The following is a 15,126-nucleotide window of genomic DNA, read 5'->3' on the forward strand; positions in this document are numbered from 1 at the left end:
ACTCCCTTCCTTTCCCTTCCCCTTTGTTTTTGGTCAGTAAGAAGAATTAGGAAAGCTGAAGGCCAAAAGAGAGTAAAACTGTTCACAGAAAAATTTTGCTGAATCTGTAAGTGCCAATGGCAGCACTTGGAAGAGATGTTTTATTGCTTGAGACATAAAACTTGCTGGTAACAACAAGGAAAACCACAAAAAGGAGGCATTATTAAAATGTCTTAGTGTTCTTAATCACATTAGTAACATTTTATTAAGGTGTGCCCACATTAAACATTAAAATACCGCTTCCTAAGCCTTTTTCTCAACAGTTAGATAATTGGGGAAAAAAGGGAGGGACACATCTGAAAAAGACCTCAATCTCTGCTTTGTCAAGGCCTTAAGAATGCCATTTCTTGCCTAAGTTGCAGTTTCCAGTCCTGACGAATGCCAGAAAAAGGCAAATTAACCCATGGCCTGAACCTTTTCTCAGTATGGGAGCAAATGGATCAACACTATAATCGAAGCTGGTATTGACAATGTTTCATTTACCCTATGAGGCTTTCAGAAACTTTTCTGAGAACCTTCTAATAAGAGAGGTAGATGAGTAATTTTAAAATCTGTCTTCTTTCTGTTTTCCTTGAAAACACTCATTTATGGAACTAATTGCTATTAATGCTATTAAAGGAGTTGATTTCTGAGGATTGCGCTAAAGATTCAGAAAGATCTGGGGTTTGTGTTTCCTTGTTATCTCCAGTTCCTGGTGAGAGGAGCAGAAAGAAACCAGATGCTGGGAGAAGTAAACTCTTGCCTGGAGAAAGGGTCTCACATTTCCCTGGCTACACCCTGAGAGCTCAGTCATCTTGTCATTTATTCTCCTGAGCTGTGCTGTGTAGCATTATGCTGAATCCATTTAATTGTCACAATTCATCCTATCTTCTTTCTTCCCAAAATATGAGTATTTAATCTTAGTTATATCACCCCATATTTGTTAATGCTTAAAAACTCCAACCTAGCCTTCTCCCAAGGGCTTCTTTCATGCCTCAACATAAAAATGAGCAAATGGAGTGGGTAGCTGATACAGCTGTTCAGATGTCACTGGGGACACCTTCATCTCATATCTCAGTGACTGCATTCAGGCCCCAGTTTCATTTGTGATGCCAGCTCCCCGATAATGCATACCTTGGAAAGGAGAAGATGATGGCTACAGTACTTGAGTCCCTGGACCTACATGGGAGACCTTGATTGATTCTTGGATCCTGGCTCTGGCAGGGCCTATCCCGGGCTGTTGTGGACATTTGGGGGTGTGAGTCAGGAGGTGGAAGATCTGTCTCTGTCTGCTATTCAAATAAAAATTACTGTAAAAAAATTTTAAATAGCCATCATCTTAGGTTAACAAACAAAAATCAGGCCCAATATCATCATTTTTAGGAGGAAAAATCAAAGCATGCAAAAACACTTTGCTGTTTAAATGCCTGTTTTGTAGAAACTCAAAATACAGATTTACAATGAACATTTAGTAAAGTTCATTTGAAAGATATGAAAAACATCAGAATTGTTAATGTTTTTAGACACGTGACAGTTAAAAACTTACAATCTAATCAAATGTATTAAGGTATTCTTATTTTAAAAATCTTAATAGGAGCACTGCTTCACTTATTTACAAAGACACATGGACTGAACCACTATGACCTCTGATTTTGAAGAGGTTTTTTTCCTAGACAACATTCAGAGCATTATAAGAGTATAATGTAACAACCTAATTATTACAATATGATTTCATTATACAACAGCAGCCATCTAAAATTTATGAGATTCTTACTATGTGCTAAGCCTAAATTTAAACACCTTAAATACATTTTTCATTTACTATTAAAACAAATGTAGGAGGAAGATGCTATAATCACCTACTTACACAATGAAGAGTATGAATTACAAAGAGATCGAGTAACTCAATAAAACGATACAGTTGGGAAGAAAGGGAGCCACGTCTCCAGCTGGGCAGCCTGGCTCCAGAGCTCCTGCTTTGAGCCTATACACCAGATGGACTCTTGTTAGTGTTACATTCATTGGATTATAAAGAATGCAACAATTTGCACCAAAACAAGGGAAAATCAATAGCAACAGAATTATTTTTCTTGTACATTTTCTAAGAAAATAATAACAACAACAAAAAACTGATCTAACCATTGGAAAAAAATAACAACTAGGTATAATAAAAGTAATACACCAACATGAATCAAATCAATTCAAACACACATATATATTATGGACACATTAACATATCAGTTGCTATTGGGATTACAACTGACCACAGAAGTAGAAACCTTGTTCTCTTAGGGTATACAGTCTAACGTATAGATAAGTTATAATTCTTTGTGGAAGGTCAAAGGACACAGATCTTCACAGTAAACATTTAAAAAAAAAAACTAGAGAATGATGTGTACAGCATATGGAAGAGGCTCAGATGTCAAGGCATGGGCACCCGTTCTGTTGTCTGAAAGCATATTCAAAGAGCCTGCAGATTATGTCATCTCAATTTCCTAGGAGTGTGAGAACAAGGCCAACATTATTGCCTCAGCTGGAAAATAAACTAACAGACACGACATGGATACTTCACAAATGACAGTTTGGTTCCAAACAGAAAGAGCAGAGGATAAATTATAAGATTAGCAAGAAGTCTCTTAAATTTTATTATTTAAAATGACATATTTAAAAAAAAGATAAAATTCAGTTTAAGAAATACTGACATTGGTGTTTAGCAGAAGAGACTTCCTATACTTGGAAATATATTTTTAAAACAAATGAGTGTTTAGAAACTTTCAGTGAGGGGAAGTATTTGTGAAGCAGAAATGAAGTTAAAGATAGCTGTGCTTAATTTTTTGAGAGCCTTTTTTAAATTAAGACTTACTTATTTATTCAAAAGGCAAGTTACAGAGGGGAGAGGGGAGAGGGGAGAGGGGAGAGGGGAGAGGGGAGAAGGGAGAGGGGAGAGGGAGGTGTATTTTCCATCTGCTGGTTCACTTCACAAATGACCACAACAGCAAGGACTGAGCAGGTCCCCCACATGGCTGGCAGGAGTCTGAACACTTGGGCCCTATTTTGCTGTTTTCCCAGGAGCATTATAAGGGAACCTGATCAGAAGTAGAGCAGCCAGTACTTGAAACACCGCTCACATGGGATGACAGCACTGCAGTTGGTGTCTTAACCTGTCAAACACATGAGCCCCACTGATAGCCTTTGGAATCAATCTAGGGAAGGGCATTGTAGCAAAGGGAATCCCTGGCTTGGGATGCCCATGTCCTGTATCAGAGTGCTTCACTGGAGTTTTGGTTCCTCTGCTTCCAATCCTGCTTCCTGCTAATGCACATCCTGGGAGGTAGCAGATGATGTCTCAAGTGCTTGTGTCCATACCACCCATTTGGGAGACCTGGATGGAGTTCAGAGTTCCTAACATGGGCCAATGCTGTGGTGCAGTGGGTTAACACCCTAGCTTGAAGTGCCAGCATCCCAAATGGGTGCCGGTTCAAGACCCGGCTGTTCCACTTCCAATCCAGCTCTCTGCTATGGCCTGGGATAGTAGTAGAAGATGACCCAACTCCTTGGGCCCCTGCACCCACGTGGGAGACCCAGAGGAAGCTCCTGGCTCCTGGCTCTGGATCCGTGGGTTCTGGCCGTTGTGGCCAATTGGGGAGTGAACCATTGGATGGAAGACCTCTTTCTCTCTTTGCTTCTCCTCTCTCTGTGTAACTCTGACTTGCAAATAAATAAATAATTAAAAAAAAAAAAAAGTTCCTAACATGTGTCTGGTCCAACCCTGGCTGTGGCAGGTATTTGGGGATTGTACCAGCTGATAGAGAATTCTCTCTCTCTCTCTTGCTATCTCTCTCTCATCTCTCCTTTTCAAAGAACTAAAAATAAGCATTTAAAAAATTAACCAAGAATGATAAATCTGAATTTAATATGACATGGAATCTTAAATACTTAGATGGAACAGAGAAGCTTTAAAAGGTAGAGGCACTTTGAGTTTTTCACAGGAAAGATATTAAATAAGGCTAAGGTTAGGATTTCAATTAAATTAAAATTGGACACTGCTGCCTTTAGAATTTGGAGCAGTAATTAATGAAGTTTCAATTAAATTATGCTTATAGACATACATATATTCCATGTGCAAGGATGTGGGATATTTAGTCTTTTATTCCTATTTCCCATTCACTACTACAATTCAAAAAAGATAGGAATAAAATAATTGTGATTACTCATAATTGATATTAATTTTAGTAACAATGAAATCATTAGCAGCTGCAATACAAGATATTATCTAAATTATTATATAAATAGGCTATACTTTCTTCTGAAAACTTTTGAATGAGTTGTGATTCAATCACTTGTGTTTGTAGGAAATATTTATTACAGTTATATTGGATACATAATACTAAATAATACTTAGATTACATATTCTCCACTGTGAAACACAAAAATTAATGGGCTTGTGAAATCATGTACTACAACATAGAAAAAAATAATTTCCATTAGAGTGTTCAACTTAAGTTACCTTTTCAAAGACATATTATTGTTATAATTCTAAAATATTCCATTTAAAAGCAGAAACTACCCAGAGTACAAACTGTTACAGTACTTTATGTGTATTCTGTCATTTCATTCCTTGAATTCTTCAGCACATAATTAAGTAATGCAATCGCCAAGGATTTTCTGAGTTACCCTTACATGGAGTCCATCTTATGCTAGATATTAGAAGGAATAATATAGAGAACAGTAGGAAATAAACCTGGTTATATAATATCTGAGTCCTTCACTAAAGTTCTCAAATATTCAGGAGAAGGAGCCTTGCCTACAATGTAAGGTAACCAACATGAGTTTAATAAAAAGAAAAACTAGAATTAGACAATGGAATCTGAGATAACCTTTTGAACTATGCCAGCATGGAGAACTATGATACCATATACAACGACAATAGCAAAGAAGTAAACAGTTTTTAGGAAAATCTAACAGAGTGAGCTTTCCTTACTTTGTTTTATTCTCCTATATATTCATCATTTCTAATAGGATTTGTGTTTACAGTGCTGCTTCACCCTTAGTCCGCATACTCTCCAGAACACAATCTGGCACCTGGCATTCATAGGCATTCAATAACTAGGTGTCACATGTGTGAATATAAATATGGGACAAAAGGTCTTCTGAGGCATGAAAGGTAGAGAACTAGGTTTCAGGGTCATTTTATACAGAAACGAAGCCATGCCTACTATAAGGAGCCACAGCCTGACACCAAGAAGTTCATTAGTATTTTTTGAAGAATGAACGCATTTGTGAATAAATGAATATGACAATAAATTGTTTGAAGGAATAATTATATTAAGAAGAGAAAATGGCAATATCTAAATTTTGGAAAGTTCTATAATAAACTCTATGGAGGAAAGCAGTCAGTGATAGGCTTGGGACGAAATAGTTAAAAGTAAAGGCAAGGAAACAGTGTTGGAAACAACAATAATGTTTAATCATTTCATTTCCAAAGCACTTTCACGCCATTTCACTCTAATTCTGAGAACAATCTTGAGAGGGAGGGAGAAAAGGTTTTTTGCTTTTGGGAAAAAATGAACCACAAGCTGAATTTCAAAAAGGTTAGGTGACTTGGAGTAAAGCATTTTGAAGAGAAAAAAAGTATTTAACACTGTTAATTACAGAAAACTGAAAAGGGACTAAAGCAAAGTCACTGTGCATGGCATGCAGGTCCTTGCAGCCAATGCAAAGCGAGGTTTGAGAGAAGGGAAGAGGATGGGGGAGATCAGTATTTTAAGGGAGAGGTTATAGATAAATATAATAAAATGGCATCATGCATGTGATCATCACACAGGTATCACACAGTAATTGTATCACATAGTCACTGGGATTAAGCAAGATTTAATGTAGAAAAATGATAATATGAATATCTTCTTTTCTCGTGCTTCCAGTAGTAAACCAGTTTTCACCGTAACATAGATACATGTGTGCATGTGAAAATTTTCTCACTTTCAATTGGTTATTTTTGATTTTAAATGTCAGTTGAGTAAGATATTCCTGATCAACTTTTAACAAATACTTATTCCTTCTATCTCTTTCTTTTATGTTTTCCATCCAAAACACATTATTGAAAATCTGTGATGGGAGCAGAGGCAGGAATGCCATTTGAGATTTCAGGTGTTCTAGCTCCTTTCTCATTTGAAAGTACCATCTTTTAATGAAAACACTAAAAGGGTCTGGTGATACAGGTGATTCTATTTAAAGAGATTTCCTCCAGACAGTTTGTTATTTTAAATCAGGAAGGAGTAACAAAAAACATAGCTTTGTTTTTCTAAGCAAATGTGGAATAAAATATACAAATTCTGTAATGAATGACAACTAATAAACTCAAATAGATCAAATTTCCTTCTTCATATTTTAAACACCAAGTGTGTTAGATCTCTTTCTCCTCACATATATACAAAGTGTACAGACATACACATACACTTAACTAAAATAGCATCTGAGATTGCTAAAGCTATTTTCTATGATTGTCTGAGTCACATCTTCTTAGGTTTGTTTAGGAATAGATACATTTTTCTTAATATTAGTGTTGCCAGTTGTGAATCATAAATTTAGATAGGTAAGTTAAATTATTTTTCTGAGAGGGAAGCATCAACAGAACTGCTAGTTAAACAGGATTCAACAGTTTACTCAATTTTCGGTGATGTGCAGTGTAGTAAGAATAATATGATTTTTTAGATAACAGAATGCAATTTATACATTGTTTTCTTTTCCTTCCCAAACCTAGTTAATGAATACACAGACTACACTGTGACTATGTCTACATATCACATAAACATCTAGATGAAAAGTGACAAATTCAGGCCATCATCCAGCGATTTGAAAACATTTATCTTGATGACATTAAACATCTGGATGTTTCCAAATACCAAGATGTTTGATGTCCTGCAGATAAAATACCCTGATGACTGGTTGAAATGTTTTACTTATCTGCTGCAAAGCAAAAAAAAAAAAAAAAAAAAACAAAAACAAAAAAAAAAAACAAAAACAAACCACATTTGCATATGTATATTGCTTCCTATTTCCAACATCAAATGTGAGTTTAGTATTGGAAGTTAGACAAGAATCAACAGGTTTAGAATGCTTTGTTGTTATTGTTTTTCTTAGTGAATCTTAGAGCTAAATTAATGTCTTTTATTTTCCTTTCATTAAATAAGATCTAGCTGTCATTTCAACAGTGTGAGCCGAGAATTTGTAAAATCAAAGCACCTAAGTATATAAGCTTTAATCTACAATGTCCCATAACAACACTGCATATGAGAAAATACAACACAAAGTAGTCTTCATGGACTGACTTACTATTCAGCTGAAATTCTGTACAAAATAGTTCCTTCTCTCATTTTTAAAGCATTGTGTTCTTCCTAAGCATATTCATTTTATGCTCTCAAGGTGAAGTGGCAGGAGTTCAAATTTTATAATAGGATCAGTTTGATGTTTACAACGATGTTTGTCATAAGGATAATAATAAACATGAATTCTATGTTTGGGCGGTTCATTAGATCCTGATTGGTCTGAGTCATTCTTAAGTCTCTGTCACACTTTCTTAGTTGAGTCTAATTGAAGAAAAAGCCATCCTTATATAGGAAACAGGGCAAGCATTATCAGAAAATAGAATATGTATTGTGGTTATCATCTTAAAACAAAGATTAACGTTCTCAATTTTCATCACTTCTATATAAGCGTTAAATACCATTTCTAAGCCTTTTAAATCAAGATTGCTTGCACTCCATATTGGAAGAGAGAAATGAGTGTTAAAGTGAAAAACAATTCCCTGAATGCTGGAAACTATTATGGCAGTAAAATAACAGACAATTGTATAACACATTTCAGCTCCCAAGCACTCTACCTTGAGGATCGCTCAGGACCGAACCAAAGGCACTGATGACCACGTCGGCTTTCAGATGGACTATCTGGTCTTCATCTTCACTCCATTTTCCAGTTTCATCTTGCTCTGTCCGAACAAATTGCACAGCAACAATTCTCCCACCTTTTACTATAACTTTCCGTGGGGAAAGAAAAGGGAAAAATTCACACTTTTCTTCTTTAGCAAGCTCCATCTAAAACAGAACAGAGAAAACACCTGAGAATATTTCTGATTCCATAAAATATTTGATGTTTAATTCAATTAGAAACACTAAAGTTTAAATCAACAAGAAGCATTTTCTTTCACCAACGCTGAGTTTCAGTTTTCAGCTATTTACATTTTGTAAATCACTGGCCCTGGGAGTCTTGAATTTGAAAGGGACATGGGCATCTACAGATCACTGCATCACAAAGTATTTCTAAGGTTTTAGGTATCACATGTCCTGCAGTTGGTGATGTGTTAGGTTTCTAACTCTAGTTGCCTGGTCTCCTAATGCCTTTATTTCTGCAGACTCAACTCTCTTCTCAAGCACACCACATATGAAAATAAATACTACTATTTATTACTAGACTGCACATATCTAAGCTGCAAAGAAGTCAATATAGTAGGTGAGCCAATCAGATATGATTACAATAAAAACAGGATAAAAGAAGACTAGAGAAAGTCTATGGAATTAAGAATAAAAATACTTACTCTTCCTTAGGGCTAGCATTGTGGCACAGCAAGGGAAAGTCACTACTTGCAATGCTGCATCCCATACTGGATCACTAGTTCTATTCCTGGATGCTCTGCTTTCAATTTAGCTCCCTGCTAATGCACCTGGGAAGGCAGTAGAAGATGCCCCAAGCGCTTAGGCCCCCGCAACCTATGTGGCAGACTAAATGGAGTTCCAGGCTCCTGCATGTGGCCTGGTCCTGCCCTGGTTGTTGTATCAATTTGGGGATGAACCAATACAAGATCACTCTTTCTCTGACTCCCTGTCTCTGTCTCTTTCTCTCTCTCTAGCTCTGCCTTTTGAGTAAATAAATCTTTTTTTTCAACTTTTATTTAATAAATATAAATTTCCAAAGTACAACTTTTGGATTACAGTGGCTTTTTTTCCCCATAACTTCCCTCCCACCCGCAACCATCCCATCTCCTGCTCCCTCTCCCATCTCATTCACATCAAGATTCATTTTCAATTATCTTTATATGCAGAAGATCAATTTAGTATATACTAAGTAAAAATTTCAACAGTTTGCACCACACAGAAACACAAAGTGTAAAGTACTGTTTGAGTACTAGTTATACCATTAATTCACATAGTACAACACATTAAGGACAGAGATCCCACATGAGGAGTAAGTACACAGTGACTCCTGTTGTTGACTTAACAAATTGACACTCTTGTTTATGGCGTCAGTAATCACCCTAGGCTTTTGTCATGAGTTGCCAAGTCTATGGAAGCCTCTTGAGTTCGCCAACTCTGATCTTATTTAGACAAGGTCGTAGTCAAAGTGGAAGTTCTCTCCTCCCTTCAGAGAAAGGTACCTCCTTCTTTGATGGCCTGTTCTTTCTGCTGGGATCTCACTCACAGAGATCTTTCATTTAGGGTTTTTTTTTTTCTTTTGTTTTTGTTTTTTTTTTTTTTCCAGAGTGTCTTGACTTTCCATGCCTGAAATACTCTCATAGGCTTTTTAGCCAGATATGAATGTCTTAAGGGCTGATTCTGAGGCCAGAGTGCTGTTTAGGACATCTGCCATTCTATGAGTCTGCTGTGTATCCCACTTTCCATGTTGGATCATTCTCTCCTTTTTAATACTATCAGTTAGTATTAGCAGACACTAGTCTTGTTTATGTGATCCCTCTGACTCTTAATCTTATCATTATGATCAATTATGAACTGAAACTGATCACTTTTGACTAGTGAGATGGCATTGGTACATGCCACCTTGATCTAAATGTACGACCTGACACCATCAAATTATTAGAGAACATTGGAGAAATCCTGCAAGATATAGGCACAGGCAAAGACTTCTTGGAAAAGACCCCGGAAGCACAGGCAGTCAAAGCCAAAATTAACATTTGGGATTGCATCAAATTGAGGAGTTTCTGTACTGCAAAAGAAACAGTCAGTAAAGTGAAGAGGCAACCGACAGAATGGGAAAAAAATATTTGCAAACTATGCTACAGATAAAGGGTTGATAACAAGAATCTACAGAGAAATCAAGAAACTCCACAACATCAAAACAAACAACCCACTTAAGAGATGGGCCAAGGACCTCAATAGACATTTTTCAAAAGAGGAAATCCAAATGGCCAACAGACACATGAAAAAATGTTCAAGATCACTAGCAATCAGGGAAATGCAAATCAAAACCACAATGAGGTTTCACCTCACCCCGGTTAGAATGGCTCACATTCACCAACAACAGATGTTGGAGAGGATGTGGGAAAAAGGGACACTAACCCACTGTTGGTGGGAATGCAAACTGGTTAAGTCACTATGGAAGTCAGTTTGGAGATTCCTCATAAACCTGAATATAGCCCTACCATTCAACCCAGCCATCCCACTCCTTGGAATTTACCCAAAGGAAATTAAATTGGCAAAGTACAACTTTTGAACTATGGGCAAATAAACCTTTAACAATCATTTACCCTTCATTTTATAAAAACACAGAATGTAATATATACAAGTGAAATGGACATTTTGAGACTTGATTATTAAGACAGTGATATTTTTACATATTAGTTGCTAACTTTTTTATTTGGTAGAGGGTTAAGTTTGTGATTTTAAGAAACTTGAAAGTATGTCACTGTAATAACTAACAGAAAACTAAGAAAAGGAGAAAGGGTGAGAGTTGGGGTGGGAGGGAGGGTAGGGTAGGAAGTTTCATTATACTCTTTTTTTTTTTTTTTTTGACAGGCAGAGTGGACAGTGAGAGAGAGAGACAGAGAGAAAGGTCTTCCTTTTGCCGTTGGTTCACCCTCCAATGGCCACCGCGGTCAGCGCACCGCGCTGATCCAATGGCAGGTGCCAGGTGCTTCTCCTGGTCTCCCATGCTGGTGCAGGGCCCAAGCACTTGGGCCATCCTCCACTGCACTTCCGGGCCATAGCAGAGAGCTGGCCTGGAAGAGGGGCAACAGGGACAGAATCTGGCACCCCGACCGGGACTAGAACCCGGTGTGCCGGCGCTGCAATAGGATTAGCCTATTGAGCTGCGGCGCTGGCCTCATTATACTCTTATAACTATATATGAAATATATGAAATTTGTTTTATAAAAAAAACAGAAGCAAAATTTTAAAGAAAAATCAGAAGAAAAACAAGTGTGCTTCTGCTGACCAATTCCATTTCTTCCCTGTCTCTTATGTAATTCATTCTGCCATAAAAATCAGGATATTCTGAGTTTTGCTGGTTGTCCTATCTATAACAAGTTGCTCATCTACACAGAATGTTAATATTTACTTATTTAATCATTTTGGAGAATTACAGAGTTCAGTGTAATCTGAACTAGTATATTGGGTATTCCTTTTAAAGAAAAAAGAATTTAAAAAATGGAAAATTGCCCAGGCTTGTTCTTTCCCTTCCGTGAGGAACCCAGGGTTGGCCCTTTCAGAAGGCCACATGTGTGAGGTGTCCGATCAACTGTAATCTGGGCACCCTCAAATGAAAAAATGAAGACAATGGTGACTTGCTCAATGTTGTAAGCAAGCCAGGGACACATGTCTCAGCAATATATTCCAGACTAGAGGTTCTTCCTTTGACAGGCATCAGTGCCATTGTAGGACTTGTGAAAACAGGCTGAATGGGCCCAACGCAGAGGTTCTTACTCTAGGTTTATGACCTAAGGGTTTGCCTGTCTAACAGAAACCCAAGTGATGCTGGGTTGTAACTACAAGGGTGACACACTGGGAACCACTTATAAGATTGGTTCAAATGCACTTAGCCAACACCATGCATTCTCAATGACAGAAATATCATCACCAAGGATCAAAATTAATTCTTAGTGGAAGAAACACTTCTCACATATCCTAACAGTTTGTGAACATCCTAACCCCCAAATAAAATGCATTAAACAAGCAAATATACAGTGTATCTGTAGTGTTAAAATTATGGGGAGAAGGCGGCTGTAATTAAGAAAACAAATCTAAAATGGACTCCCACAGGAGGCAAGAGAAAAATAAACATTTGGGAAACACTGATCTATGCTATGTATTAGTATGAGGCCTTTCAGCCTATGTCTTATTTAGGATTTTTTTAATATTGTCCTTAAACACTTAAATATTAGACTACATAAATGATTACTACACAGGATTTCCTTTTACAAAATTAAGAGGCTGGCAGTATAAAAATAATAGAAATGAGGGGTATTGTGGGTGGTAAGAATACAAATCCAGTATTATCTTTTTTTTTTTAAGATTTATTTATTTATTTGAAAGGCAGAGTTACAGAGAAGCAGAGGCAGAGGCAGAGAGTCTTCCATCCACTCCCCAAATGACTGTAACAGCTACAGCTGTGCTAATACAAAGCCAGGAAGCTGGAGTTTCTTCCAGGTCTCCCACATGGTTTCAGGGGCCCAAGGACTTTGAATATCTTCTATTACTTTTCCAGAAATGGAGCAGCCAGGACTCAAACTGGCACCCATTTCAAAATGCCAGCATGGTAGGCAGTGGTTCTACTCGCTGTGCCATGGTGGCAACCCCAGACCAGTATATCTAAAACTCCTCAATGTTTAGACAGGGAGATTAGAGGTGAATATGATTGAATCAAGTTTGAAGCCTGCTTTTACCACTTATTGGGATTAGTTCCTTTTATATAAAATGAGGAAAACTATCAAATTAATTGGTATGTTATGATACTTAAAACAAGAATTGTGAAATTTCTAATGCAAAATTCAATCTATAGAAGGCACAAATATTATTTATTCACAGTTGCTATCATTTGAATTCACTCCCTCCACCCCATCAATCTTCAACCAGTCCAGCCAGTCCATACTCCTTAACAATGAGAATGATTTCAAGAGAGATGCGGTCCAATAACAAAGGTTAAAAAAAGGAAGGACAAAAACAAATCCTTGACTCCTCTTTAATTTTATACAAAGTAAAAATGTATGATTCAAACTATTTCTTCAATAACTCAAAGTTAATAATAAATATGGCTCCAGTATGTAAGATATGTTTTCTGTATCAATTTTGTCACATTTGTGTAATATAGCACCTTACAACTCATCAATATAAACAAGTTTATTGAGTTTCAAAAATGTCAAGTGATGCTAAATTTTAATGATAATGCCACACTTGATTGAATAACAATGCCAAATGTTTATGGTTTGAATAAATCAATACACAAGGTATATTTATAATAGTACTATTTTCTGTGGAAGGCATAAATAAAATACTGAACTATGCGCCACATATTGGGAGCATTCCTCACAGATTTAAGATTTGTTTCAAATCATTCTACCTTTCTTGTATATTAATACTTAGATAACACCTTTTGCTACACATTAATAATTTCTTAGACTTCCTGACAAATTCAACATTAAATTTTCAAACAAAAATTCAACTCTCAGAATACATTAAAAACTCATAGATTTAAGATTATCAGTTATTTAATGTTTGAACATATTTTAGTATATTTTTACTATGGTTTTGACTCCTAAGGACAGAAAAATCATTTATACTTATAAAGACAATGGATTTTAATATATGCTCAACTCACATAACTTTCTAATTCACTAGGACTATTAAACTGTACTAAAATATTTGGCATTTCTTGCCAACCATCTAGCAGCACAAAGTCAGGCAGTATGAACACTGGCCTTCACAGAATTATTCTGAATTTCTGCCTCTCAAACTTTAGATTTAATTACTTTCCATAACATGTAGGAATTGGCTAATTGGTAGTAGACATAAACCATACCACTTCCTGCTATTTTGTTACTTAAATAAGTAGACTTTCCACTTTACATAAAAGAGTGGTAACTGTTTGAGAAAAAAATAGTAAGAGATCATTTTATATTGGGGAAAAAAGGAACTGAGATCGTGGTAAGATTTATTTTGGATAGTGATTGCTAGAAGCTGGAAAAGTTTGAGGGAAATGGATTGGAGGGTGGTTCGGTAACAGGCACCAGATCACAGTTTGATGGAAATAATGTTATACTGTTACCCAACACAGCACAGGAACCACAGTTTAGAAAAATATACTATATACTGTATGAATTGCTGACAGAGAGGAGCAGTAGACTCCAAGCATAAAGAAAAGTTAAGGAAATGGAAATACTGATTACCTAATTTGATCAATTGACACAGCCTACTTGTATTAACATATTGTGTGTACTGTACCCCATAAACATGTATAAGCATTACATGATAATAAAATGCTTAAAAGATTTATCAAGGGAAATAGGGAATAGGACAATAAAAATACAAAATAAGAAAATTTATATGTGAAGTGAAAAAGCTTTTGAATTATTTGTAAACAATATAAGAATTTACATCCACTAATTTTTTAATCATAAACACAATTTTTTTAAAGATTTATTTTACTTATTTGAAAGAGTTACAGAGAGAGGAAGAGACAGAGAGAGTGAGGTCTTCCATCTGCTAGTTCACTCCCCAGATGGCCGCAATGCTGGAGCTGTGCTGATCCGAAGATGGGAGCTGGGAGCTAGGAGCCAGGAGCTTTCTCTGGGTCTCCCATTTGGGTGCAGGCTATTACCTGCCATCCCAGGTAATAGCAGAGAGCCAGATCAGAAGAGGAGCAGCCAGGACCAGAACTGGCACCCATATGGGATGCTGGTGCTTCAGGCCAGGACTTTAACCCACTGCACCACAGCACTGACCCCTACTTCCAATATATTATATTTATATGTACATAACAGGTACTCTTTTAAGTTTACAGAGAGAGAGATGGACATTTAGAGATATAAAGAGATACTCTTTTAAGTTCTTAATATGTAACTTATTTTGACCTTCCTATGCTACAATAGCAACATACTAGGTATTACAAAAATTTTTTTTTTAGCTTCACACTTTGTCTCTGTTTTGTAACTCAAAAGGCCATCATTTTATAGATACAGCTCTCAACCTCAGGCACTCTGTTGCTTACCAACTTCACAAAAAATCCTACGTGTGAAGAAACATTTCCTTCACACAGAGGAGAAAACAAGGCTCAGAGAAACTAAAAATATATTAAGCGATGGCAAAATTTAGGTAAAATCCTCATCTT

At 36.5% G+C, this 15,126-nt stretch overlaps 1 protein-coding gene across 1 annotated transcript in view; it reads right to left on the bottom strand.

Moving 5' to 3' along the window:
* DPYD (dihydropyrimidine dehydrogenase) overlaps positions 1–15,126 on the bottom strand; it is a 1,003,571-nt gene that overhangs the window by 577,322 nt on the left and 411,123 nt on the right. Inside the window, exon 11 of the mRNA XM_062191802.1 lies at positions 7,898–8,108. Coding sequence (XP_062047786.1) covers positions 7,898–8,108 — 211 coding nt within the window. The remainder of the gene's footprint in view (positions 1–7,897; positions 8,109–15,126) is intronic.

The sequence above is a fragment of the Lepus europaeus genome, chromosome 5 (genome assembly GCF_033115175.1).
Source record: "Lepus europaeus isolate LE1 chromosome 5, mLepTim1.pri, whole genome shotgun sequence".
Taxonomy (NCBI): domain Eukaryota; kingdom Metazoa; phylum Chordata; class Mammalia; order Lagomorpha; family Leporidae; genus Lepus; species Lepus europaeus.